Here is a 24480-nt window from a genome sequence, read left to right as displayed (position 1 = left end):
TGCTTGATTTTCAGGTGTCGGCAATGGCTCGGAGGGCCTTTGCACAGTTAAAACTTATGTTCTAGCTGCGACTGTACCTCGAAAAGTCTGCCTTGGCTACGGTGGTCCATGGCTTAGTTACATCCAGGTTGGATTACTGCAACGCACTACGTGGGGCTGCCTTTGAAGACAGCCCGGAAACTACAACTGGTACAAAGGTCGGCAGCCAGGTTGCTAACTGGAGCTAATTATAGGGAGTGACCGACACCCCTATGCAAAGATGTCAGGCAGGGGGAAATCCTTTTAAAAATCCCACCTCTGACACCAATTGTGGAGATGTGGATGTGGAGGTTGTTTTTAATTATATATTATATTATTATTATTATATTATATATTTTATATCTGCTGCCACCAGTTATTAAAGATGTTTATAATGCGGCCACTTCAACTCTTGCCACCACTATTGGAATAGAATCATAGAATCATAGAATAGTAAAGTTGGAAGAGACCTCATGGGCCATCCAGTCCAACCCCCCGCTAAGAAGCAGGAAATCGCATTCAAAGCACCCCCGACATATGGCCACTAGCCACTAGCTACTTGTAGAGGAGATCGTTCAAAGTTTTAGTTTTCTTCCTTTTCTTTGTTTGTTTTAGATGGTGCTATAGATGACAGAAGCTGAGATGGTAGAAAGAACAATAACACGTCTATTCAGGCACAACCTTAATGATTACAGTAACTTCTTTTTAGAGGCACTTTGAATAACAGTTGCAAAGCTATATTGAGGTGTTTCAAACTTCTTAAAACGTCACTTCTTTTCCTACTGCTTTAAACTGCAGTCACCCTGTGAATTTCAATCACAGACTATCTGTTCCTTATCTGGAAACAGACTACCTTAAAATAAGTCACCAAACTTATTTTAAACTGACTCAAATAAGCCCTTGAGTTTCCCTGATCCTCCAACTGAGAATCAGTCTTAACTGTACCTCAGCAGGGCACAGACTAACTTAAAATAAGTCACCAAACTTATTTTAAACTGACTCAAAATCAAAAATTTGAGCCTCCCTGATCCCTTCACTGAGGATCAGTCTTAACTGTACCTTCTCAGGGCACAGACTAACGGCTGCTTTTTCAAACCTGCACTTCTCCAGCAAAACTACGGTCGGCTCTGCCCACTTCTCCATGGCAACCTACTCATGAGTGCAGAGTAACTGAAATATTGACCCTTTTAAAACACAATTAAACATGGCATCTGTAAACTAAAAAAAAAAATCACACTTCATTACACCCTATTAAAACAGCTCCACTAGCTACCGATAAATTTCCAGTCCCAATTCAATGTGCAGATAATCACCTATAAAGCCTTAAATGGTTTGGGCCCTGTCTATCTTTGTAACCTCATCCCCCCCTCCCCCATGTACCTGCACAAACGTTAAATCTGTCGGGGAGGCCCTTCTTGCGGTCCTGCCACTGTCACAAGCAAATTGGTGGGGACGAAGGAGAAGGCCTTCTCGGTCGTGGCCCTTGGCTTTGGAACACCCTCCCCGGGGTGATTAGGCGGGCCCCCATCCTGTCCTTCTGGAGGGAATTGAAGACTTTGATGATTAGACAAGCCTTGAGAATGTCTAGCCCAATGGTCTGTAATTATGATACAGCACAGCACTTTCATCCCATTCCCTTGTTCCTGATCTACAACCTGCACTATCCCTTTCCTTTCTTCTTGTTTACAGTTGGCATGTTTTTACGACAGTTGACATTATAGGTTATTGGGCGCTGTTCTGAGTTAAAATTGTTGTTTTATATACTAGTGGTTTTATTTTGTGTGTTTATTTTATGTGTTGTTGTAGGCATCTTGTGACATATATAAGGCCCCCCCTCCCCCAAGTCCCTTTGGGGAGATGGAGGCGGGATATAAAAATAAAGTTGTTGTTGTTGTTGTTGTTGTTATTATTATTATTACAGTTGAAAGTCCAAAATAATTCATGTAAATGCAATATGACTGTAAGACAGTATAAAGAAAGCAGATGCAGCAGATAAAATAACTACAGTTTATGAAGTGAGAAGGAGAGACTTCTTTCGATTCATACATAATATTACTAACATCTACCTCATCACATCGTGGTAGAACTACTGTATTCCCAAGTCTTTCATAGCTGATATGGAATAAGTATGTGTCTTACCAGTATATATTTGCCCAGTTACTGACATACAGTGAAACCACGGATTGTACTCAGGAGGTATTGAATGTTGATACAAATTGTGGTCAGATCTAGACTTGAGTTCGGCGGAGTTCTTCATGCGAAATCTCCTCAAAAGCTCTTCTAAAGGACTTGGGGCTCTCCAGACTTTCTTGGGTCCCTCTGGACCAGTTTGTTGTGGTGATTCTAGGGAATGTAAGGAGAAGTTGGCAAAACCCACCATCTTATATTGTGGATTTTTTCCCCTTAGACTTATCATGCATGCAAAGTTTCCTTCCATTTATGGTTGAGCATGATTGTTATGAACCCAGATTTAGGCTCTTTAAAGATCATACTATAACAAAATTTGAAAAATGTTCTGTTCCTGGTTTGAAAGTGTTATTCCTGTTTTATTGTGTAGTATGTACTTTGAAAGTAGTTGTTCTACTCCAGAAACCTTGTTTTTTGTGGCTGCCACAAATTATGTTGAATTGGTTGAAACTCAAGAAATCCATTAATAAACAATAGCAAAATGTGTTGCAGGATGTCCCTCAAAAACAAAAATTTTGCACTTTAATAAACTTTCCCCATGTTTCTATCTGTGATAGAACCAATTAGGAAATGATATTTATAAATGAGGAACAAAAGTCATGTTACATAGTGTTATGATTGAATACCAGGGAAATATAATTTCCACCATTGCTTTTGGTGGACATTTTAACAAACAATTACATTACATTTATTGTTGTTTTGCTATTATTATTATTATTATTATTATTATTATTATTATTATTATTATTATTATTTCCCGCTTTTCTCTCTTAAAGGAAACTCAGTCTAAAGGGTTGAAAATTCCAAGGATTAAACATTGATTAATTCATTAAAGCGTTTAATAAATAATGTAAAATACATTTAAATATGTTTCTATCTTCTTTCCTTGGCTTTATATATCAGGATACAAACAGTTGGATATATGGCTGTATAAATCGTACCTCATCTACATGGTAAGTCTTGTTTTATATTTCATAATATAAAACTGCTTGGGTCAGAGCCCATTGTAAATGATTGCTATACTGATGTCCTTGAAATATGATGAGCATCAGCTTTGTGTGATGCTTGTTGCTTTTTGGCCTTTTGTTTTATACTAGGTATTCAAAGTACCTTAAAGCTGCCTTAATCCACTTCTTGGATTAAATTGAATCCCTATAATGCTATGTTAGCTGTTTATTTGGCTGTAATGAATTAAATCCTCCCAAGATGACTAGATTTTGAATGTAAAGCAGCTAAAATATCTCTCAATTGTATAAAAACGTAAAAGAAACGGGAAAAAATAGCTACACCATCAAGCAGATATACCAACATGTTTTATTTAATACCTTGTACAATAATTTCATGGTGTACGATCTGCCTTGGATATATGTAATCATACTCAATAAGGAAAAAATAATTATTTGAAGCATATCAGTCACTATTAAATTGTGCAGCTCTGTGCATAATACCTGCCTAATTTTCATAGTCTGCAGGCTGTTGATTTGACTTGGAAAGCTGAACTGCTACCAACAGTTAAGGTATGATGTTTAGTTTTATATCCAATGTTCCCTCACTACTTCACGGTTCGCTTTTCGCTCCCTCACTGTTTTGTGTTTTGTAAACACTAAAATAATAGTAAAAATCATAAAATAATATTATAAATTCCTCTTTCTACTTCCTTCCTAAGGAGAAGGAAGGAAGGAAGGAGAAGCCGAAGGGAGAGAAAAGGAAGCTGAAGCAGCTTTGTTTTCGCCTCGTAAGGCATGCACGTGTTTTATTTATTTATTTATTTATTTGCAGCACTTTTACCCCGTCTTTCTCACCCGAGGGGACTCTAGGTGGCTTACAATAAATAGGCAAAAATTCAATGCCTGCAAACAATACACTAAACAACAGTTCATATAAAAACAACATAACATTACAGAATAAAACACATTATACAAAATTTAAAACATATCCAAGTTAAAATCGCTTGAGAGGAGAGGAGGGGACATAGACACTACTTGCCAGTGAGATTGTAAACAACACAAATAGAGCATCCCTACTTCGCAGATTTTCACTTTTCGTGGGTGGTCCTGGAATGTAGCCCCCGCGATAAGTGAGGGAACACTGTATTTCATTTCCCATTTAAGTTCTAAATTGTTTGGACCAGGGCTATTCAAAAGTGGTGGCCCATGAACTCGTACCATGAAATATTATTTCCTGACAACTTGGTTCCAGTTTTCTACAATACATTAAACAAAAAAAGAGAAGACAGAATAGATCTTCAAAGTTACATGACAAGCTATAGAAACTACCTGAGATAATCTTCAAAAACATATTAAATAGATTAAGAAACAATAGTTTAGATTTCCCTTTTCCCTGTCAGGATTTCTTTTATTAAGAAAAAAGATTTAAATGATGTTTTTCAGGTCGAATATAACAATGTGTATTGCTTTTCAGACTGTGACTCTGAAACTTCAAGATTATCCTTCTTTAACTCATCTTGCACTTCATGTACCAGCTGTCAATGGAAATAAGGTAAAATACAAGATTTCTTGTGGTTGTTCAAGCAGTAAAATTTGAGTACTTAAATTTGTGGCTAGGTTTGCATGAAATTGTTAAATATATTCTGCAGGATGGCAACCTGTGCTTGACGGGGTCGCACTCCCCCTGAAGGCGCAGGTCCGCAGCTTGGGGGTCCTCCTGGATTCGGGGCTGACACTTGAGGCTCAGGTGTCGGCCGTGGCCGGGAGGGCCTTTGCACAACTAAAACTTGTGCGCCAGCTGCGACCATACCTCGAGAAGTCTGATCTGACCAGGGTGGTCCATGCCTTAGTTATCTCTAGACTGGACTATTGCAATGCGCTCTGCGTGGGGCTGCCTTTGAAGACGGCCCAGAAATTACAACTAGTACAGCGTTCGGCAGCCAGGCTTCTAACCGGAGCGAATTACAGGGCGCGTTCAACGCCTCTGTTTAAGGAGCTTCACTGGCTGCCATTTACTTTCCGGGCCCAATTCAAGGTGCAGGTTATCACCTACAAAGCCCTAAACGGTTTGGGACCCACTTACCTTAGAGACCGCATCTCCCTCTATGAACCCACACGTTCTCTTCGCTCGTCGGGGGAGGCCCTTCTCTCGCTCCCACCACCCTCACAGTCACGGTTGGTGGGGACGAGAGAGAGGGCCTTCTCCGTCGTGGCCCCCCGGCTTTGGAACTCTCTACCTAGAGAGATCAGGCAGGCCCCTACCCTCCTCTCCTTCCGGAAGAGCTTAAAAACCTGGTTGTTTCAAAAGGCCTTCGATGTTTAGTTGTTGTTGGATTGATCTATCTGTCCATTCCATAATAGTCCCATTGTTGTTGTCTTGCCATTTTATACCGCACTTTATCGTCCAACTGTGAAATTTCTTTTTCCCATTTCGTATCACTCTGCATTTCGCCTGGGATCTACGAATTAGTCTCCTGTTTTTAACACTGTATCCTGCTTGTTGATTTTAATGATTGTTTTTATTGATGTTGATGTTTTTTACTTGGATAATTGTTTTATTGCTTTGTTACTGTTTTGTTTGTTTTATCAGACCTGGCCCCATGTAAGCCGCCCCGAGTCCCTTCGGGGAGATGGGGCGGGGTATAAAAATAAAGTTGTTATTATTATTATTATTATTATTATTATTATTATTATTATTATTATTATATACCCAAGTATAAGCATTAACGCTAGTACGAAAAGCAATTTGATATTAAAACACACACCTGGATAAAAAATCCATGTCTTTGTTGACAGACCATACATATTCCGTTCTGTTGTCCGCAGTAGTGGACAAAGTGTAAGTTACAGGCCTCTCGAGTAATTTTTGTGACACCAAAATTCTCTCAAATGGCCTCTGCAGTATGTAGAGGCCATCTTCACTGCATTTGAAGCCATGCTCTCTGGGTAGAAAAAAAGTTTCTCTCCTGGGCCTAAAAGGGCCCTTCTTTCTCTTCATTCACTCAGTCGTCTCCGACTCTTCATGACCTCATGGGCCAGGTCACGCCAGAGTTCCCTGTCGGCCGTCGCCTCCCCCCAGCTCCTTCAAGGTCAAGCCAGTCACTTCAAGGATACCATCCATCCATCTTGCCTCTCTTCCTTTTTCCTTCCATTTTCCCCAGCATCATGATCTTTTCCAAGCTTTCCTGTCTTCTCATGATGTGGCCAAAAAAAAAATCTTTGCCTCTAATATCCTTCCTGCCAGTGAGCAGCTGGGCATTATTTCCTGGAGGATGGACTGGTTGGATCTTCTTGCAGTCCAAGGCACTCTCAGTATTTTCCTCCAGCACCAGAGTTCAAAAGCATCTGTCTTCCTTCACTCAGCCTTCCTTATGGTCCAGCTCTCGCAACCATAGGTTATTATGGGGAATACCATTGCTTTAACTATGCGGACTCTCATTGCCAGTGTTCTGTCTGCTCTTCACTATTTTATCGAGGTTGGTCATTGCTCTCCTCCCAAGAAGTAAATGTCTTCTGATTTCCTGGCTGCAGTCTGCGTCTGCAGTGATCTTTGCGCCTAGAAATACAAAGTCTGTCACTGCCTCCACGTTTTCTCCCTCTATTTGCCAGTTATCAATCAGTCTGGTTGCCATAATCTTGGTTTTCTTGATGTTTAACTGCAACCCAGCTTTTGCACTTTCTTCTTTCATCTTGGTGATATGGCTCCTCGGCTCCTCCTCACTTTCAGCCATCAGAGTGGTATCATCTGCATACCTAAGTTTGTTAATGTTTCTTCCAGCAATTTTAACTCCAGCCTTGGATTCGTCAAGCCCTGCACATTTCATGATGTGTTCTGCATACAAGTTGAATAGGGAGGGTGAAAGTATGCAGCCCTGCCGTACTCCTTTCCCAATCTTGAACCAGTCTGTTGTTCCGTGATCTGTTCTTACTGTGGCTACTTGGTCTTTATACAGATTTCTCAGAAGACAGACAAGGTGACTTGGTATCCCCATACCACCAAGAACATGCCACAGTTTATTATGATCCACACAGTCAAAGGCTTTCGAATAGTCAATAAAACAGAAATAGATGTTTTTCTGAAACTCCCTGGCTTCCTCCATTATCCAGCGGATATTGGCAATTAGGCCTCTCGTTCCTCTGCCTTTTCTAAACCCTGCTTGGATATCTGGCAACTCTCGCTCCATGTATTCCTGGAGTCTGCCTTGCATGATCTTGAGCATTACCTTACTGGCATGTGAAATAAGTGCCACTGTATGGAAGTCTGAGCATTCTTTAGCATTTCCCTTTTTTGGTATGGGGATATAAATTGATTTTTTTCCAATCTGATGGCCAATCTTGTGTTTTCCATATTTGCTGGCATATGGCATGCATTACCTTGACTGCATTATCTTTCAAGATTTTAAACAACTCAGCTGAGATCCCGTCGTCTCTTGCTGCCTTGTTATTAGCAATGCTTCTTAAGGCCCATTCAACCTCACGCCTCAGGATGTCTGGTTCTAATTTAGTCACCACACCATCAAAGCTATCCTCTATATCATTATCCTTCTTATACAGATCTTCTGTATATTCTCGCCACCTTTTCTTGCTCGCTTCAGCTTCTGTTAGGTCCTTGCCATCTTTGTTTTTGATCATGCCCATTTTTGCCTGAAATTTACCTCTGAGTTGTTTCTAATTTTCTGGAAGAGGTCTCTTGTCCTTCCTATTCTGTTGTCTTCTTCCATTTCCATGCATTGCGTGTTTAAAAATAGTTCTTTGTCTCTTCTGGCTAGCCTCTGGAATTGTGCATTTAATTGGGCATTTTTTCTTCGTGTACTCTGTGAATGCACACTAATGGAGAGACTGCACCTGCGCAGGCTCCAACGGATACTCTTCCAAGCTAAAGTTTGAAATTTGGCGGTAACCCCGCCCCTCTCCCCAGAGGGTATAAGAGGCACCCTCCGCGCTCACTCCCCAGTTCCTTTTTTTCCGCCGCAAAGCTCACTTCGGAGTCTTCGTTCCTATGTCGACTACGCGTTTCAAGCGGTGCACTCAATGTGCCGCTAAAATTCCAGATTCCAACGGCCACGCTAAATGCCTTTTCTGCCTTGGTGAAAGCCACGTCGTCGGTACCTGCCGTTTTTGCCTGACCTTTACAGCTCAGGCTCGAAGAAATAGGGCTGCGAGACTTCGAGCAGCTCTCTACGAGAAGACTCTTGCTCCTGAAGCTTCTACCTCCACCTCGGCCTCGATGGCGTCTAGGCCTCCTCCCTCGGTATCGTCCAAGGCCTCGAAGACCTCGAGGGCTAAGCCAACCAAACTGCCCTGCACGGTGACTACAGCCACTGTTTCGACCAGGTCGGGCAAAATGGGCCCCTCATCGACTTCGAGTTCTGTGGCTTCAGCCATTTCTACTCGATCCCGCCTAGCTTCGCTGCCATCTTCTTCCGCCATGAAAATTGCCTTTAAGAGGGCCCAGGAGGAATCCAGGCGAGCCCAATCTGACTCGGCAGCTGTGTGCCTGATTCCACCGATGCCGGGAAAATTGATAAGGGTCTCGTCGAAGCAACCTCCGGCAAAGAGGCGAATGACCCAGAGGTCCTCCTCCTCCGCTTCTTCTAAAAAGGACGTCCCTTCTTCCGTGGCCTCCTCCAGAAGATCCTCCCCCATCCAACCGGCGCAACGCCTCCGATCTTCTTCTCCTCATGGTCAGTCCTCGGATGCGGGCGCTCAAGTCTCTCCCGACCGGTCGGTCAGGACAGTTATTAAAGTTCCTCAGCCAGCGCCCTCGCGCCCTCAGACTCGACAAGAACTTTTCCCTCCGGCCCAAACACCTGAGAGGGGTAGGCAGATGACGCGCCTTGCTCGTGCCGTCCAGGCCTCTGCTTCCAAGGACATTTGTCCACAGCCCGCCGCTGCTCTTGAGGTGATACCTCAACAGGACTCTGCGCTTGTTTCTCCTCCCTGGTCCCCTCAAGGGGCCGAGGAGGATGACCTCGACGTCGAACACCCTGAGTCGATCCTCTCGGCCTCGGTCGTCTCCCTCGGCCTCAACCTCTCTCTACCTCACGACGCCTACAAGGTCGACCTGCCTTCCCCGACGGATAAGATCCGGGCTTTCTCCGACCAAATGGTTAGAATGGCAGACGCTCTGGGGATGGAGATTAAACAGACTTCAAAAGCCGTTACCGACCCCGTCCTCAAGAGGGTCCAGGCTCAAGCCCCGCCAGCTACTTTGCTGCCTTTTCTTTCTTATCTCCTGGACGTAATCCAGGCATCTTGGAAGACCCCATCTTCGATACCTCCAACCTCAAAAAAAAATAGAGGCCTGGTACCGAACCGATGATGAAGCCTTGGAATGGCTCAAGCATCACCCCGACCCAAACTCCATGGTAGTGAAGGCCTCCCAATCCTCAGGTCGACAGTCTAACTCTCCTGCCGACAGGGAGGGTAAGAGATTCGATGCAGTAGGCCGGAAGCTGTACTCCGGTGCTCTCCTCCTTTGCCGCATGGCAAACTACGGAGCCTGCATAGGCGCATATCAACAGATCCTCTGGGAAAAGGCCCAATCTTTCTTCGCCAAACTTTCTGACGAAGACCGTTCAGTTCTCTCAACCCTCCAGCAGGAGGCGGACTCCCTTGCACACCATCAAATCCAAATGGCGAAGCACACCGGCGATACCGCTGGTAAGATGATCGGCCACGCGGTTGCGATCAGACGACATGCATGGCTTAGATCCTCAGGACTTTCTACCTCCTCTCGACAAGTGATCGAGGACCTCCCCTTCGACACCCTGGGACTTTTTAACTCGGGAACTGATGACAAATTGAAGTCCAACCATGACTTCAAGATCCTCGCAGCGAAGTGTGGCACCAATCAGCCCCAGGCTCAGCGGACCCGATGGTTCCCTCAAAGATACCGTCGTTTCCCTCAGCCTTTTTGTCACCAACCGTTTTGACGTTCGTCGAGCTCGAGTCAGCACAGTCATCAGCAACAGCCTCGCCGTCAGCACCAGGTCCCGAAAAATCGAGGCAAAGGTGCTACAGCTATGCCACAGCCCCAACGACGGGCCTGACGCCCACTCTACCGGGGCCATTTCTACCTTCGCTACTACTGCCACTGCCATGCCTTTCTTAAACTCCGTCCCGAACTTTCCTCTCTACACTTTTCGCGATCGTCTAGCTCCTTTCTACCACGAATGGGAGTCTATCACCTCAGATGCCTGGGTTCTCCGCATTGTCAGGGACGGCTACGCCTTGGAATTCGAAACCTTGCCCCCCACGGGTCACGTCCTCCACACCGACCCTTCACCGGAGATATGCTCCGAGGTCGACTCCCTTCTAGAGAAGGGCGCAATCCGGCCTTCTCCTTCCTTTCTTCGAGGTTACAACAATCCCCGGCCTCCGGTTCAACCTCCGACCCCTGGGTGGAGCCTTGAACTCGTCCTTTCTCAACTGGCTTCAGCCCCCTTTGAACCCATGGCCTCCGCCGACCTTCACCTTCTCTCTTGGAAGACTGCCTTTCTAGTTGCCATCACCTCCGTGCGCAGACCGTCGGAGTTGGCTGCCCTTCGGGTGGACGAGCCCTACCTCCGTTTCCACCACGACAGGGCCGTTCTTCGCCCGGACATCACCTTCCTACCTAAGGTGGTCTCCGCCTTCCACCTTAACCAGGATATAATACTTCCTGCTTTCTTTCCTAACCCTTCTTCTGCCTTGGAACAGAAACTTCATCTCCTGGATGTCAGAAGAGCTCTCCTCTTCTACAGAGACAGAACTAAAGACATACGTAAGTCGCCTAGACTTTTTGTGGCTTATGCTACCCATAAGCTGGGCGAACCACTTTCTTCTCAAAGACTTTCACACTGGATTGCTCAGGCTATTGAACTGGCCTACCAGCTGGCTAAACGCCAGCCTCCCCCTTCGATCCGCCCTTGATCGACGAGGGGTCTTTCTACTTCTACTGCCTTCCTGCGGGGCATCCCTCTCGACTCCATCTGTCGAGCGGCTATCTGGTCTACCCCATCCACCTTTGTTTCACACTACAGGGTGGACTCAAAGAACCTCAGGGACTCGGCCTTCGCCAGGTCCATCCTTTCCTCCTGCCTTTCCTAACGTTCCTTGCTTTACTCAAAGCCAGTTTTGATGCTTTCTTTCCAAGTTCATTTATGTCACTCAAGGTGTATTGACATGATATGTTGGTTGTTTTTCAACCTAGTGCTTGTGTACTATACTTACCCATTACACTGTGGGTTTTTTCCTCGATACTTCTACCTCCCAGTACCTGCGTTCAGGGAAACTGATTATACTTACCTCTGTCATTCCTACTATGACTATTGCTCACATACTATGTTGTGATTGCCTTACATTCTGAATCCTAATGACTAGGATCTGGTCTGCACTGTATGTGGTTGCGTTTTTTACCATTGCACTTGCCTTGGCACCTTGTGCTTAAATAAAGGTGTTGTTTGGACACTCAACTCGTTGTCGGGTTTGCTATGTCCCACCTGCCTACACCTCAGCTTGCTAGTCTCCATTAGTGTGCATTCACAGAGTACACGAAGAAAAAGGACAGGTTGCTTACCTGTCAGCTCACTCCAGCCGCTCGAGAATGAAGACGCGAGACCGGTGCGTAAACAAGGTGAACGTTTACTGAAGGATGACTGACGCATAAGAAGCCAAGAGTGCTGGGTGATGCCCTCGGGTCCCTTTATATACATTCAAACATGCAATTCCCGCTCAGTGAGAAACCCGCGCATAGTGCCCGCCAAAAACCCCCTTTGTCCGTTGGTGTCTCAAGGCCGGCCCCGGCCTGCTTATCAGTCCAGGAATGTGCGGGAATGTCAGGGGCCTGATTCCCGGCGCCAATGCGAAGGCCCGGGAAACATGGGTCCTGACATGGTGTCCTCCTCCTCTTCTTCCTCCTCCTCCTGGAAAGAAACAACCAACACATCTACGATTCTCCGTTGTCCAACGTACCCCTGTATTTCTTGAGCAAGCTACAATGGAATACCGGGTGTACCTTCCCTAGATCCTTTGGTAGTTTCAGTTGGTAGGTGACCTCGTTGATCCTCTTTGAGACTCTGAAGGGGCCTATGTAACGCGGGCTATACTTTTTGGAGGGGAACCCCAGACTCAAGTTTTTTGTACTCAGCCAAACCAAGTCCTCCTCCTCAATTGTCTCCCCCTCCCTGCGCTTTCGGTCAGCAAATAGTTTGTACTTTCGCTGCGTTTCCCTCAGTGCCGCCGCCACATCCTGCCACCCAGCTCTGATCCTCGTTTGCCATTCCCTGCCTTCGAACTCCCCCTCCTCTTTCCACTCAGGCAGCTTTGGGAATGGCGCCACTTCTTGGCCGTATACAATCTCAAAGGGGGATCTCCCCGTGGCGGAGTGCGTCGCCCCGTTAAAGGCTACCTCAGCGAAAGGTAACAGTTCAGCCCAGTCGTTCTGCCTGCGGTTGGAATATATTCTCAGGAACTGCCCCAGCGTCTGCTGCGTGCGTTCGACCCCCCCGTTGGTCATAGGGTGGAACGCTGAGCTCAGGCTCCTCTCTGCCCCCAGCATCTGTAAGAACTTCCCCCAAAATCTCGCCGTGAACTGGACCCCCCTATCGCTAATCACCTTCTCGGGGCACCCATGCAGGCGATAAATGTGTTTAATATACAGCTCGGCAAGTTTCTCAGCCGAGGGGAGTTTCTGCAGCGGCACAAAGTGGGCTTGTTTGGAAAACAGGTCCAAAACAGTCCAAATGTATCGACACCCCCGGCTAGGGGGTAGTTCGCCCACAAAATCCATCGCTATGCATTCCCACGGTCTCGTGGGTTCTACTACAGTTTGTAACAGCCCTTGTGGTTTCCCTGGGGTTGTTTTGTTTTCTGCACACAGGTCACATTTGGCGATGTGTGACTTCACATCCCCCCTCATCCCCGGCCACCAACATTGCCTTGCTAATAGCTTTATGGTTTTTGTAAGCCCCAGATGGCCTGCCCCTTTGCTGTCATGATACCGTTTCAACATTTCTGGCCGCAACCTTTCAGGAATGTACAGCTTTTTGTTGACAAACATCAAACCTCCATGCAGTTCCCCCTTCCCCTCATTGGAAATCAACCAGGCATCCCCCTGATACGCTCGCTTTAATTCCTTCTCCCATGTTTCCCCCTCCGCCTTGATGGCCGTGAGTTTATTTTCTCTTTCAGCTTGTGCTCTGGTTGTGACCGCTAGGCTCCACTGTTTGTCTGAAAATATCCCTCCCTCGGAGTCTTGGGGCCCCACCTCATGCTGAGGCATGCGTGAGAGCGCGTCAGCCAGTACATTATGTTTCCCCTGGAAAAATTTCAATTGGAAGTCGAATCTACTGAAATATTGGGCCCATCTCATTTGTTTGGGGGACAGTTTGCGAGGGGACCTCAGGTATTGTAAGTTTTTATGGTCAGACCACACCTCAAAAGGGGTCCCGCTTCCTTCCAAAAGGTGCCTCCAGCATTCCAGTGCTCTCAAGATGGCTAGTGCTTCCCTTTCCCAAATTGGCCAGCGCTTCTCTACATCGTTGAATTTTCGCGACAGGTACCCGCATGGTTTTAGGTTACCCTCCCGGTCCTTTTGCAACAGGACCGCCCCATACGCACAATCGGAGGCGTCGCAATGTACAACAAATTGCTTGGACATATCAGGGTGTTGCAACACCGGTTCCTCTGTAAATTTTTCCTTTAGGGCTTCAAAGGCCTCTTGGCATTCCCTTGTCCACGCCAGCTTGGCCCCCGGGGCCTTTACTCTGGTCGTTTCCCCCCTCCCTTTTGTCTTTAGCAGATCTGTTAGTGGTAGTGTCAGTTGTGCAAAGTCTTTCACAAACGTCCAGTAGAAATTCGCAAACCCAAGGAAGGACTGCAGTTGTTTACGGGTTTTAGGGGCCTCCCACCCTTTTACATCCTCCACCTTTGCGGGATCCATGGCTATCCCTTGGGATGAAATTCTGTATCCCAGGAAGTCTATTTGGTCTTTGTTGAATTCGCATTTAGCTATCTTGGCATAGAGTTTTGCTTCTCTTAGCTTTTGGAGTACTTCCCTCACCAATTGAACATGCTGCTGTTTGTTTTCCCCTCTTATTAATATGTCATCTAGGAAGACATAGACTCCCCTGTGTAACAACGGGTGGAGTACTTCGTTAATTAGCTGCATAAATACGCTTCCTGCATTTTTTAAACCAAAAGGGCACACTCGGTAGTTGAATAATCCATAAGTACAGGAGAAAGCAGTCTTCCACCTGTCTTCTGGCTTGATCCTTAATTTGTGGTAAGCCTCAATTAAGTCCAATTTCGTGAATATTTTCCCCTCTGACAGTTGGGACAATAAATCCTTCATTAGGGGTAATGGGTATTTGTTATCTGTGCTGATTGCGTTAAGATTTCTATAATCAATACATAGCCTAAGCGAATTGTCCTTTTTACGCCTGAACAACACTGGGGCCCCCAGGGGGGAATTCGATGGTTCTATGAAACCCCGCGCCAAGTTTTTGTCAATATACTTCCTCAGTTCTTCCTTTTCCTGCGCAGACATCGGGTAGATTTTGGCTTTGGGGAGTTCTGCCCCTGGCACTAGTTCGATCCCTACTTCTACTCTCCTTTTGGGCGGGAATTTATTGGCTCCCTTTTCGTCAAAAACATCAACAAAGTCACGATATTCCTCGGGTAATTGCCTAGCCAGTTCTTCCAACCTGCCAAGTTCTTCCTCCCCCTTGTTGTCTATCTCCTTCTCTATCTTTTTGAAGAGTAGGCTCCTAGCCTCCCAATCAATAAGTGGATTGGCCTGTTCCAACCATGGCATGCCCAATATTACGTTATAGGTCGCCATTGGAGATATGACAAACGACACCTCTCCTCCCCAGGTTCCTATCTGGCATTTGACCTTCTCTATGGAGTGTTTTGCCACCCCTCCTGAGGCCAGGGATCCATCGAGCTGCGAGAACGCAAGCGGTGTCTCAAGTGCCACCGTCTCGCATCCCAATTCCCCTGCTAGTTCGGGTGTAACGATGTTCCTTGAGCACCCGCAGTCGATAAAGGCTTTACATGTGGCGCGTTTGTCCTTCCCCTCTATTCTAATTGGCATTACTAGCATTCTTTTGTCATGACTTACTAGCTCATCAGGTCGGCTTCCTCCCGGAGTTTCCTCCTCTGCCCGCTTTCCAGCCGCAGTCTTGGGTTTGGGCTGGTTGCCCCCTTCCCCTTTTCGCTGCCAACATTCAGCAGCCCGGTGCCCTACACGCCCGCACACGAAACATCCGCTCCGTGCCTTGTTGTTATTTCCTCTTCCCTCGGTTTGTTTCCCGGAGGGAGGTCTCTCCAGCCTCCTGGTCCCTCCGCTCGGCTGGGATTGCTGTCGTTGTGGTCTTCCGCCTCCTCGTTGTCTCCTCACTTGAGCTAGCGTTGTCTCGACGCGCCCTGCCAGCTGAATCCAGCCTTGTAGCGTCCCTGGGTCATCTCTATGTGCCGCCCAGGAGAGGAGCTCAGGTCTCAGCCCCTCCTTAAAGCACTCCAATTTCGTCACGTCGCTCCAGTCTCTAACCTTTTCTGCCAGGCTCTGGAATTCTTCCACGTACTGGGAGACTGACCTCTGCCCCTGGAGGATGGTTCTCAGCCCCTCCTTCGCCCGGAGTTGCTCCAGCGGATCGCGGAAACGGCCTTCCAGAGCTGCCAGGAACTGCCGTACAGAGTTCAGGCAGGGGTCGCGCCTGGCATGTAGTTGCACATACCAACCCGCAGCTGCTTTCCTCAAGGCGGCTCCTATGGCCCTAACCCGACTGGCTTCAGATGTAAAAGTCTGTCCGTTGTCCTCCATGAAGCCTCTGACGGTGGTCATGAAAAAGTCCAGCTCAGAGGGTTCCCCCTCGTACTCGATTCTCAACTCCTCCCTTCTCTGCTGTGGGAATGGGGCAGGCGGTCCCCACAGCCCGGCGCGTTGCATGTCCCCTGGGGCTCGGTGATGATGCCGGGGTGCCGGGGGCGCCGGGGGGGGAAATCCGACAGCTCTCTCTGGGGTCTTCCTTTGTCCTCGCTACCGCCGTCGTCGCCCCCTCCGTCCTCGCGAGTCCCGTTTGGGTTTTGGCGCGGGCCCCCATGTCTCTCTGGGTCCCCTGGGCCCATTCCTCGCCCGTCGTCTGCCTGGACTCGGCCCGGGTCGTTCCCTCCCAGCTTGCCGCGAGGAGAGGGGCGAGGCGCTCCATCGCTTTTGACATGACATCAAGCGTGGTTTCGAGGGCGCCCATTCTCTCCTCCAGGAACTCTAGTCTTTGTGGGGATACGAAGCTCAAATCGCTTCTGGGCTCCGCGTCGTCCCTCCGCGCCCTCTCTCGTCTGCGGGTGACCCCGTTAGGGTGCGCATATGCGGTAGAGGCCACCACGGCGGCAAACCCCTCGAACTGTTCAGAGAGGGACATGCCCCCCTCTGCTCCGATCAAAGTTTCTTCCTCTTCGTCCATTTCCATGCCTCACTGTAACACAGGATGGCGCCAGTACTCTTGGCTTGACTGTCAGCTCACTCCAGCCGCTCGAGAATGAAGACGCGAGACCGGTGCGTAAACAAGGTGAACGTTTACTGAAGGATGACTGACGCATAAGAAGCCAAGAGTGCTGGGTGATGCCCTCGGGTCCCTTTATATACCCTCCTCCCACATTCAAACATGCAATTCCCGCTCAGTGAGAAACCCGCGCATAGTGCCCGCCAAAAACCCCCTTTGTCCGTTGATGTCTCAAGGCCGGCCCCGGCCTGCTTATCAGTCCAGGAATGTGCGGGAATGTCAGGGGCCTGATTCCCGGCGCCAATGCGAAGGCCCGGGAAACATGGGTCCTGACACTTACCTGTAACCGTGTTTCTTCGAGTGTACTCTGTGAACAATCCCGCCCTTCCTTCCCCACGTGCAAACCTCTCCCTTTCTCGTCGTCTTTGCGGCGTAGGAACTGGGGAGTGAGCGCGGAGGGTGCCTCTTATACCCTCTGGGGAGAGGGGCGGGGTTACCGCCAAATTTCAAACTTTAGCTTGGAAGAGTATCTGTTGGAGCCTGCGCAGGTGCAGTCTCTCCATTAGTGTGAATTCACAGAGTACACTCGAAGAAACACGGTTACAGGTAAGCAACCTGTCCATCTCCCCCTATCGCTGTTTCCTTTCACCTTCCTTCTTTCTTGGGCTACTTCCAGTGTCTCAGCAGACAACCATCTTGCCTTCTTGGTTTTCTTTTTCTTTGGGACGTACTTTGTTGCTGCCTCCTGAACAATGTTATGGCCCATAAGGGTCCAAAATACCCGGAAAGTGGCCTGCAGAGAGTGTTTGGGGGCATTTTGATGTTTCTTTAGATGTGGGTGCTGCGTGGGTTGCCCTACAAGGTTTCTTGGAGGACCAATGCAGCCCCTACCCTCCTCAGTTGCCAAATCCCTGATCTAAATGAATGCAAATACATATTTGAGCTTCCACAGAGAACTTTCAAAGGCTTTTAGTTCTAACTAATTTATTTGAGGAGGACATTGCCCCAAATATGAGTTGTACAATGCCATCAAATAACATTATGTAACAATTTTTTTAAAAAAAAAATCTGTTCCTGGTTTGAATGTGTTATTTCCTGTTAATTGTGTGATACATACTTTGAAAGTACAGTAGAGTCTCACTTATCCAACATAAACGGGCCGGCAGAATGTTGGATAAGCGAATATGTTGGATAATAAGGAGGCATTAAGGAAAAGCCTATTAAACATCAAATTAGGTTATGATTTTACAAATTAAGCACCAAAACATCATGTTAGACAACAAATTTGGCAGAAAAAGTAGTTTAATGCACAGTAATGTTATGTAGTAATTACTGTATTTATGAATTTAGCACCAAAATATCACGATATATTGAAAACATTGACTACAAAAATGCGTTGGATAATCCAGAACGTTGGATAAGTGAGTGTTGGATAAGTGAGACTCTACTGTAGTTGTTATCCTCCAGAAACTTCGTTTTGTGGCTGCCACAAACTAGGTTGAATTGGTTGAGACTCGAGGAGATATTCATTGAAAAACTGTAAGAAAATGTTCTGCAGAATGGTCAGCCAAATCAAAGTTTTTGTAGTTTAACAAACCTTTTCCATGTTTTTAAGATAGAACCAATTAGGAAATGATATTTATTACCCAAGAACAAAAATCATGTTACATAGTGTAATTGTTAAAATTATAGTTTGCAGAATATATACATATGATACAGAAGTGCATATGATACTAATAATATTTTCTAACGTTTATAGAAGTAATGTGATTAGAAACAGCTTCTGTAGCTGATTGGAAGGGGGTTAATGGTGGTTTCGGGTCTTGAATCGGTGTTTCTTAATGTTATTTATTATTTATTTATTTACAACATTTATACCCCGCCTTTCTCACCTGAGGGGACTCAGGGTGGCTAATGTTGTCTCCTGGTGTTCAGCCAATTTCTGAAGACGGAACGATATGGGCGGGCTCCTAAGAATTCAGAGTACCAAGAAACTTTTATATTGCTTTGTCTTACTTTATATTATGATGTTGCAGTTTACCTTGGACTGTGAGTTCTTTAATGAAGCTTCAAGAACATTTCATCTTCCTGTTACTCAGCTTTTTACTCTAGGTATGTTTATATTTGTAATTGGTAAACACAGCATACCTGTATGTATGTATTAAGTGGATTTTTTTTATTAACTATTGGCTACAAAGTAGGAATTCTATGTACACTTGCCTGGGAGAAAGTTTCACTGGACACAATTGAGTATATATGTTACTTCTAACATGTATAGGCTTGTGTGGTAAGTTTAGCTGTGGATGGACATGTAAAGCACCAGTTTATTAACAATATTTTGATATATCAAATGAGGTGTTTCCTTTGCTACTTCTAACACAAGGCAATAATTTCTGCAGGGCTTTCTTCAAGCAAAATCACATTAAATTCAACTGGCTTTCTTCACAATGTTCAGCTCCAACATTTTGGTCAGGTATCAATATTGAAGTTCATACTTTTTATGTTTTGGTAAAATCTGATGTGCATTAATTCTTTGTGGGAATACCAGAAACCTGATGTGATGTATTGCTTTTTTAGACACATCAGGCTTTTAAGATCCTTATAGAGAGCCGCTGCCAGTCAGTCAAAGGTAAGATTTTATTTCCTTAAATCACTTCAAAACAAATGCAGAATAATCCTTCATATGCGTGTTCCTCATTACTTACATATTCTGTTTTCTATATTATCATTGCTTAAGCATTTCTTTTTAAGTTTGTTTGTAAGACTGTCTCCTACCAAATCCACCTTGTCAGACATTAAATTGCCACTGCGGTAAATAACATATTTTTTCATGTTTTCTGATGTGGAAAGTTGATAATATATTCCTGTCTTGTTGCTAAATATATATGTTACTTGCTGGTTCAAATCTGAGTAGGACACATCCGTATAAAGTTTATGCTCCTTCTCTCCAGCATTTGAAATAATATCTCCTAATGTTTATTTTATCCTAAGTTATATTAGGTTTCATAAACATTTTTTTTAAAAACAATGTAATCGCTGAATTTGCTTAGATCAATAGAAAGCACTCTGAAGTACAGCACAGCTCTTTTATACCGTCTTCTGTGTTGTAGTAACTCTTCTAGATATTAGCTGGCATCTTGTAAATCCAGATTGGAAAGGTTATTGTTGGAAATACCCTGTGGTTTGATATATATAAGTTCTACTTCACTATATAGGTGGAAGCTCCTACCCCCAACTATAGCATGTTGGAATAATTATAACAAGATGCAACTAAAGCATGCATTGAAGTGACCTTGTCTTATTTCTTTAAAAATAAATTCATGTTGCTAAACTTTGCTATTTTTGTTAAAGGTACTTTGATCACAATAGTTTCCAAGTCATCTGGTTGAGAGATTGACAAACTGTTTAAAACAATAAGGTTAATACTCTTGGGGTAGAGTGTGTGTTCTATATTTTATGATTTCCAGAGCATCAAAACATTGAGGAAAATATTTGAAAGGAAAAATTGTACTTTTGCTCCTAAACAATGCAATTAAAAAGATTAACCTTTCTAAAGTAAATATTATTTGAGATGGAAGAATGTGTACAGGAGCACCATAATGTTAATTCTATTTTTTTCAGTGGATATGAGTTGAAAATATTATTTGGAAGTTTTAACATTAGTGAGCACCTGATGTGTTTCACAAAGTTAGGCTCTATTACAATAATTTAGGTTTGGAACTTCATTGCTTCTTAACACTTTACTTCCTTCCTACCTTAGCTTATCCCATATTACCCCAGTTAACTCTCTGACACTTGATCATGCACTTTATTAAAAACTTTGGATATTGTGTTTTTTATATGCCCGACACCTTTTCTCTTTAGTGTATCATTACCCATTTTTTCTGGTTTTATATGTTTTATTGTATTTAAAATGTTAGATTGTTTATTTTATTTGATTGATGTTATCATTGTTTTTGTTTTGATATTCGTTTAAATTGTTTTATTTTGCTTTTGTTTTGGGCATTGCCCCATGTTAGCCGCCCTGAGTCCATTCGGGGAGATGGTGACGGAATAGAAAAATAAAGTATTGTTATTAAAGTATTATAATTACAACCCTATTCAAAAAATTAGATCTAAATTTGCTTATGTTTCAGAAAATTTCTTTCAGTTCAAATGTATACGGTAATGTGCTTGTGTATGTGAGAGAAGTAGAGAGATACAACAAGCAGATCATACAGAGATGGAAGTATTAGAATGATGTCAATATGATGGAAGTATTAGTCACCTTCAAAATAATAAATTAGCATTCTTTCAGACCATGATGTTTGATACAGGAAAATTCTCACCAAGATCTGACTTTCAGCAGCCTAAACGTATGATGTTTTCATAATGCATTTCTGTCTGTCTCTTCCAGAAAGAAAACCCAGCATATACCGGCTTCGTATACCTTGGTCACATGAAGATTCCTTAACTTTGTCTCAGTAAGTATTTCACATTCTTTCTTCGCCTTGCATTGTATATCCTATAACACTATCTAACAAAATTTTAAAAATTGTCTGTTCAATGATGCAAACACCTCACTGATCGATTGGAAGCTACTGAGTTGGGTCAAGTAGCTCATGTTATGGTTATAAATATTTTTATTATAACACAATGTAAAAAAATTGACATAAAATCTGTTCCTGGTTTGAAAGTGTTATTTCCTGTTTAATTGTGCAGTCCTTACTTTGAAAATAATTGTTATACTCCAGAAACTTTGTTTTGTGGCTGTCACAAACTATGTTGAATTGGTTGAAACGCGATGAGATATTCACTGAAAAACTCAAGCAAGATGTGCTGCAGGATGTCCTAAACTTTTACCATGCTTTTATGATAGAACTAATTAGGACATGACATTTATAACCCAGGAACAAAAATCGTGTGACATAGTGTAATGCAGTCTGACAATCTGCAAATGACAGATATAAGTATCAGTGCACTCTGACAATAAGCAGGTGACAGTTTTGGGATGAGACTATATGGTTTACCTTTGGACTGAAGATATCACAGATATCAGCCAGGCCCTGAAGTCCATAGGGAAGCCTGCTATGTATTTGCGGGAAGTAAACATTGCGTAGCAGCTTTATGAAAAAATGTTTAAAGAGCATACTGCTGTTATTTATGGTAGTGCTGATGAAAATATTCTAAAGGAGGGGCCATATGTTGTAACGTTATGCTGGTAATCAAAACATCGGTTTTCTGGGAAAGCTGTGCCAGAAAGTTGCTGCTAATGGGTCTGAGAGAAAATCAGGTAAAAATAAATATAGCAACAGAAACAATAATATTTCCCAACAACTCATGTAGTTATTGTGGTCTTTCCTGCTCCCATATCTGGGCCACTTTCTGGAATAATTTAAGAAAAATGTAAGAAAATGAAGAGGACTGGAGCAAATGCTGATGGTTTTTGAAGTAGTTCGTTCAAACATTTTTTATCTCAAAATTCTTCCCTCTTTTCTTTTTTGGCTTTGGTATAGCTATTGGAACATTTATACTAGTATTAACCAGGATTCCGATCATAATCAGAATTTGCAAACTAAATTCAGAGCTGGCTTCAAACTGTTTGAAATGCAGACTGTGATTAGTGATGGTGCAGAATTACTGATCCACTTGTCAGAATATGGCTGTTTCAAACATCTAACTTCAAGCTCTTCATTGTAAATTCAGACAGATAGAGAATTGTGCAATGTATCCTCCTTATTGACAATGTTGCATGCTGATACTAATACACCATAGTGCCTTGGGTTTGTTTTTAGATTTGGTGTTTCCACGTTAGTATTGAATAGGAATATGTTTTGAATAAATATCCTAGGGTTCCATCTTTGACTGAGATTTCTGCAAAGCTACACGTTGCACAGCCTGAAAATGATACAACTGTTCCAGTACTAAATATCTATTCTTCTCCGGATTGTCAATATGAAGTAAGTAGAACCTCTCAAAACATTACGGAGGCCTATGATAAAAAAAAACCCAAACTTTTTTCAGTATTGTGCTATTTGTAATGTATTTTTGGAATTTAAAGAACACAATACAAATGTTAGACCACACAGTTCTTTCACAAATTCAGTACTTTTATTGCTTCAATTGTTTTTCAGTTTTGATGAAACCTCTGAACACTGATGTTCCCATTCAATTTATTTTAGTGCTTTATAGTGATACACTACCAATTATGGATAGATAACACTATGTAACAACATTTGAAAAAAAAATCTGTTTTTGGTTTAAAAGTTGTATTTTCTGTTTAATTGTGTGGTACTTTGAAAATAGTTATTATACTCCAGAAACTCTATTTTTGTGTCTGCCACAAACTAGGTTGAATTGGTGAGACTCAATGAGATATTCATTGAAAAACTATAGCAAAATGTGCTGCAGGATGTTCCGCAAAACAAAGTTTTTGCAGTTGAATAAACTTTTCCTATGTTTTGTGATAAAACCAATTAGGAAATGATATCTATAACCCAGGGTCAAAAATCGTGTTATATAGTGTATATTTTGGATTGATTTATTTGGGTTTTTTACTTCCATAATCTACCCTGCCCTATATCAAAATTTTAAGTTGAAAAAAAAAACATAATTTGTTGCTGTCATATCCCTTTGAGTCCTTTTCAGTTTATGGCAACCCTCACATTTTATGAATAAGATTTATTCAAAGGCAATTTTGCCTTTCTCTAAGACTGAGAAAATGTAATTTTCCCAAAGTCACTCAGTGGGTTTCCATTGCTGAACAGCCCTATCCAGGAAATGCTGTTTACCTAATTCTGGGATCTAAGACCACATTGCTGCTGCCTTGGTTTCAGTTTACTGGTCCTCATCCGACCCTACAGCATCTAGGGACTAATCACTAATACTAACCATCTGTCTGTCTTCAGAAGGAAAGAGAGTGCAAAAAGGTTGCAAATAAGGAATATAATTCTCAGGCAGATGTGGGAGTAGGTAGACCTGCTTGAGTCCTAAACAGTTCATGGTTTAAACGTTAACACACACTTTGAGTTGTGCTTGGAAAACGAAATAGCAGTCAGTATTGCCCTTTAAAAGATGAAAAATTGAGCCCTGAGGTTTCTTTGTTGGATTTAGAAGTTTTTTTAAGGGAGGCTCTGTCTTTAGAAGTAAAGCATCCCAATATGTAATGTTCTGCAATAACCTAATTTGAAGGTAGCATGGCCCTCCATGGGCAAGGTATCTTTGTTTAGGAATAATTGAAAATAGTAGACCAGGCTAAACTAGACCAAAGCAACTAGAAAATGCTTTGCAACAGACTACCCCTAAAACTGCAGAGTTTTATCAAGTTCAGTACTATGATTTTTAATTTTTTGGTTTTTAAAAAATATATTTTCATGTGTGTGTTAAACTAGGTCACTGTCAAGACTTCTTTTCTGCAAGTTCTTGGACAGGTAAGACTATTCCATTTAATTGATAGCTTTGTTTGATGCACAATCAGCATAAAGTTAAGCAATGCACAGTTTGTAAAATAACTGGACCAAACATTGTTTGTGTGGTAGGTGTTTGTAGCAATAGAGAATGATCCAAAAAGAGTATCTGTAGCACTTGGATAGTGACACAAATAATTCTGGCCAGCTGTTGTACTCCAGGGCTGGAAACCACCTCTGAACTTAACAGGCACTCCGGTCCAGGTAAAATAGCAAAGCAGTTTATTGAAGACTATATAAGAAAAACAATTCAGTGAAACAGTATAAAAATCCAAAGTTCAAATATCAGAAATAATCCGCAAAAGTCACGGTACATAAGAGGCATCAAAAACCAGGAATACAAAAGCAGGATAAATTCAAGCATGAGATTCAGGAACAGTCTTTAGAAACTTGAAC

General features: G+C 43.6%; 1 protein-coding gene across 2 annotated transcripts in view; it reads left to right on the top strand.

The window, feature by feature from the left end:
- pgap1 (post-GPI attachment to proteins inositol deacylase 1) overlaps positions 1–24480 on the top strand; it is a 65595-nt gene that overhangs the window by 27808 nt on the left and 13307 nt on the right. For both annotated transcript variants that reach the window (XM_008117256.3, XM_062969149.1), the window contains 9 exons: positions 3109–3158; positions 3671–3722; positions 4627–4704; positions 18676–18751; positions 19039–19112; positions 19217–19268; positions 21036–21102; positions 22470–22578; positions 24010–24048. In XM_008117256.3, coding sequence (XP_008115463.2) covers positions 3109–3158; positions 3671–3722; positions 4627–4704; positions 18676–18751; positions 19039–19112; positions 19217–19268; positions 21036–21102; positions 22470–22578; positions 24010–24048 — 597 coding nt within the window. The remainder of the gene's footprint in view (positions 1–3108; positions 3159–3670; positions 3723–4626; positions 4705–18675; positions 18752–19038; positions 19113–19216; positions 19269–21035; positions 21103–22469; positions 22579–24009; positions 24049–24480) is intronic.

Source organism: Anolis carolinensis, chromosome 1 (assembly GCF_035594765.1).
Source record: "Anolis carolinensis isolate JA03-04 chromosome 1, rAnoCar3.1.pri, whole genome shotgun sequence".
Classification (NCBI taxonomy): Eukaryota; Metazoa; Chordata; class Lepidosauria; order Squamata; family Dactyloidae; genus Anolis; species Anolis carolinensis.
This window is presented reverse-complemented; position numbering and strand designations above follow the sequence as displayed.